This window comes from Meleagris gallopavo, chromosome 3 (assembly GCF_000146605.3).
Source record: "Meleagris gallopavo isolate NT-WF06-2002-E0010 breed Aviagen turkey brand Nicholas breeding stock chromosome 3, Turkey_5.1, whole genome shotgun sequence".
NCBI lineage: Eukaryota > Metazoa > Chordata > Aves > Galliformes > Phasianidae > Meleagris > Meleagris gallopavo.
Window position 1 is genome coordinate 26,198,563 of NC_015013.2, and position 4,408 is coordinate 26,202,970.

General features: G+C 46.2%; 1 protein-coding gene across 1 annotated transcript in view; it reads right to left on the reverse strand.

The window, feature by feature from the left end:
* Nucleotides 1–4,402, reverse strand: part of UBE2QL1 (ubiquitin conjugating enzyme E2 Q family like 1) — a 16,198-nt gene extending 11,796 nt beyond the window's left edge. The window contains exon 1 of the mRNA XM_003204845.3: nucleotides 4,019–4,402. Within this exon, the coding sequence (XP_003204893.1) occupies nucleotides 4,019–4,372 (354 nt within the window). The 5' untranslated portion in view covers nucleotides 4,373–4,402. The remainder of the gene's footprint in view (nucleotides 1–4,018) is intronic.
* Between the last annotated feature and the right edge of the window lie 6 nt (nucleotides 4,403–4,408).

The window sequence follows — 4,408 nt, forward strand, 5'->3', positions numbered from 1 at the left end:
ATAGTTTTGTCCTCTTTGAAGCTGCTACTAAGCCAATGTCAAATCATTCCTCTCTGAAGAGAAACAACATTTTTCCAACTGCCTGCTAACTTTATCCAAGGAAACAAGTTCCAGAATCTTTTTCTTCTAAATATAAAGTGCTAGTATTTTGTTTAGTGCATTAAGAGACTCAAAATCCTCTTCCACTTTTGGACAAAGTCTGTTTTTCCTATGGGACTGTATCATCTGCAGCATCTTCAGATGCAAGCCAGCTCCTGAGCCCCATGCCAGCCTAGCTCACGTGTCACTCAGTGAGGATCACAACCAGCCTACCACTCCTTCAGTGCTCTCGTATGACTGGCGCTGCTGCCGCTGCCTTCACCCAGCTACTCGTGTTATTAGTCTCACCATCACAACTACACTGTTATCAGGAAACTGAGAGCTACAGATGCATTTTCAAACCCTTCTCCTTAATTTCAGACTATTGTGAGGGCACCACTCAGCAGGCCATTCCCAAAGCCTAGATGAGAGGATAGACATGGGAGGTCCTGCCAGGCAGGAATGCTGAACAGTTGCCTCCAAGGTAACCAACAACTGACATTCACGTTACTTCCTTCACATCACCCCAGGTTAGTATTTCCTTGGGTTAGCTCCTAGCCCCACCATGGGCTGATGGCAACCTTGACTGGGGCTCAGTGGGGCCAAGTGTCTGCCCAAGGGGGTGAAGCCAGCGAGCGGTTGACTAACATGAAGCTGTCCCCTTGAATCCAAGGCTGCAGTTGAGTTAAGGACAATACCAAGTTTATAAAATAAAATTCTGGATTCCAGACAGATAAACAGTCTTAGGCCTTTGATGTTCTGAGAATTCCCCTCAAGATACTGACTAGGGCTGTGTGAATAATTGACTTATTCAGCTGAATAGCTGAACCAACCAACCAAACAAACCCCAACTTGTTTGGCAATTAACATTTTCTTTCCTCCCTTGAAAAATGAAAAAAGCATAGTTTGGGGTTGGTGAATTGTTTCATTCAAACAAATTATCTCTCTTTCATTAAAATATTTTCTTCTATCTAAAAAAATGCAATTCAAGATTTTGAATAGGAAACAAAGGTATGGAGAGAAACTCAAAGTAGTTACTGGGCCAATACAAGTGCCTCTGCATCCCATAATGTAAAACATTTTTCAAGCAATGTTACCCGAGGTGTTTGGATCCTGCCTGTGGAACCTGGAGAAACACCCATCCTACATGAAAATCCAGTACAGGTTAAAACTTCTGCTCGAGTTTGAGAATTGGGACCTAACGTCTCAAGCTGTGGATCAGCTGTGTTGAAGTCTTCCTACAAACTAAACTCCTGAATTAGATGTTTCAATTGAGGGACATCAAAACAATTTCTCTCAATTTTTCTTTCAATCTGCTAAAAGGTTTGCAATATCTGTCAAAAAATCTGAAACTGTCAAGAATCTCAACTGCCTCAAAATGTATTTTCAGTGCTAGCTCTATGAGCTTTTCCACCACTTTGTCAACAAAATAAATAAATAAAAAGCTTCTATACATTCAGAGGTCAACAACTTGATATACCAAGAAGAGTTTTCCCTGAAGAACTAAAACCCAGCACAGAACAGCAGTGCAATAGTTACTACTGCAAAATAGCACTGGAAAGAAATAGTGAATGAAATCAACCACCTTCATTTTATCATTCAAACTGTCAAAAGGAAAAATGCATGCTGGTGGAAAGTTCAGCCCTGCCTACTCACATCTGCGTTCGCGTTACAGACACGCACCCTCAGATGTGTCACAGCCCTGACTATTTACAATGATTTCATGCTACATCACCACTCCACACGTGGGTGACATTTCTCCTGAAGGTCCCCACAGCCTCGTGCTCCCAGTGGGACCCACATGGCAAGGCGGCCTCTGAGAATGATTGCCCTGGACCTCAGCACGAGCTGGGCTGCACCCATCATTAATTACTGCTGATTTTTAATTCAGAAATTAAACCATGACCCTGACTGAGGTGGTTTGCTGTTTGTTCAGGAAGAGCCACTGCGGGCAGTGAGACTGCCTACAGCATGACAGGAGTTACCTGAAACCAGCCCTGCAGCTCAGGGGAATACAGCACCCTCTACTTCCGACATTTCTGCAGCTGTATTCTCTTTCTAAAAATAACAGCCCAAAGCATATTACCTTTACAATAAAAACCAAAACACAGCGATCCAGGAGTGTCTGCTGTATTTTGAGCCGTATTATGCAATTGAATCAAGATTACATAACCAGAGTGTGATTACAGAAATGTGGCTCCCATTACACAGAGCTTGGCTACAGTTACAGAGCGGCAACCCATCGCAGATTACACATCTGCAACTGAGAAATTGAATTTATTGTTAATATCACCTATTAGCTTGGAACGCAATCTGAGACTTGGGAACACGCATCTCACAGCTAGTGAGCTACTAAGTTACCAGCAGCCATTTATTTCACCCTACACACACTGTCCTTTTTATAATTAACATCTTGAACTTCTGAAAGAATGTCATTGAAACTCCTGTATATTAAATGCACCTACTAACGATGCCCTCATAAACATCCTTCAGTATCAGAAACTACCATGACTTTGGGGAAAACTCTTACAGGATTTAGAGAGAAATATTAATAAATATGTAGTTATATATCGTATAATTCAATAATTCAGTGTTTTTCTTAACTGAGTCATTTTATGATGTCAGTGAATCTTAACCATTTAACATTCAACATCTGATACTGCAGAAATGTGCTGAATTGTTGTGGGGAGGGGAAAAAAAAAAAGCAGAGAATTTAGCAGTCCTCCTAGGTTCTTGTTAAAAATAACAAGAAATATAATTACTGTAATAAGAGATGAGTTAATAAATTGTGTGACACAGTAGGAGAAGCTGCAGAACTTTGGTACACCTTAATGGGCTCCACATAAATGAAGGTTGCTTTTTTTTTTTCCTGGAAGATGTTTTTTTATATCCCAAGGTGACCTAGAGAACTTGACCTCCTCAAACGAAAGGCAGAGAAAAATACAATCTGATTGAAAAAAAAATATAGTAGGTCCAGATCGTTCAAGGAAAAAGGAGAAAAGGCCACTTACAAATGAGTCCACTGAACACCCACATTTTCCATGTTAAGACAAACCAAGCAGAAGCAAACAGGAGTGACGTTCTCTTTTCCAAGCAAATGGAAAATACGTTATTATTTGCTCTTCTCCTCACTTCCAAGATATGAATACAAGAAGTTACACAGCATCGTGCAGTGACTGACAAGGAGCTGTGCATGGCATGGAGCTCAAGGGCATTTGTGAGGTGAGCAGAAACACCACCTAACTCAGCCATGGGTATGCTACACTGCCCGCTACAGTGACCACAACAACGGGCTCCACCACTAATAGTTACCCAGTTATTAAAACATCTTATGAATTACTTCTCTCCCGAGGATATTCTGCAGAAGAAAAAGAAAAAAATAGAAATAGAATGTGTTGAGTCAAGTGGGGACAGATGAGAGAATAGGGCCGGTGGAGCTAGGAACCTTCTGAGGAGGAGAGGGAGCTGCAGAGTCACCCTGCATGAGCTGCTACCTCTGGGCAGCGGCACTTGAAGATGGCACAGCTCTGCCACAGCAAAGACAGGTGCAAGCTGCAAAGGCCACGGTGGAGGATAGCGGCAGACAAAGCCCCACACCAAAGGCCGGACTTCACACAAGAAGCCAGCCAGTATGGGGCTCTGCAGGCATGGCTGACCAGCACGCGACGGGCTCCAGCCCCAAGCCCCAGTGGGTACTGCAGAGCCCCTCTTGCTTTGGGGCACGGGATGCGACCATCATGCACCTTGATGCCACCGGCAACAGAGCCAAGAGGAGGGACGACACACACGCGGGAGGGCACGGAGGGGTACCTGCCCCTCGCCCCTCCGTGCCGCCCCGCATCTCTGCGGCCGGCCAAGGTCAGCCACAGGCAAAGCCCCGCCGTTCCCGGGGCCGCCATCCCAGCGGGGGCACGGACACCCCGCGCCCCTCGGCCCCTACCTGCCCCTTGACCAGGCTGGCGGCGAACTGCCTCATGACGGCCTCCACGGTGTAGGCGCTGGACCAGCCGCGGGGAGTGAGCAGCTCCATGCAGATGGCCCCGCCGTCCAGCACGTAGCCGTTCTCCAGGCGCGGGCTGAGCACCCTCATGAAGGGCGGCGAGAAGGGGAAGTTGTCGGGGAAGGTGAGGTTGAGTAGGATGTACTCCGTGTTGGTCTCCTTCATGTCCTGCCACAGCACCGAGTCCTTGTCTACCTGGTGCAGCTTCACGTTCCAGTCGAAGAGGCTCTCGTCCACCAGCTCCACCGAGATGAAGCGGTCGCTGAGCCGCGCGATGTCCTGCAGCTCCTTCATCAGCCGCCGGGTCCGCACCTGCGTGCAGTGCTGCTG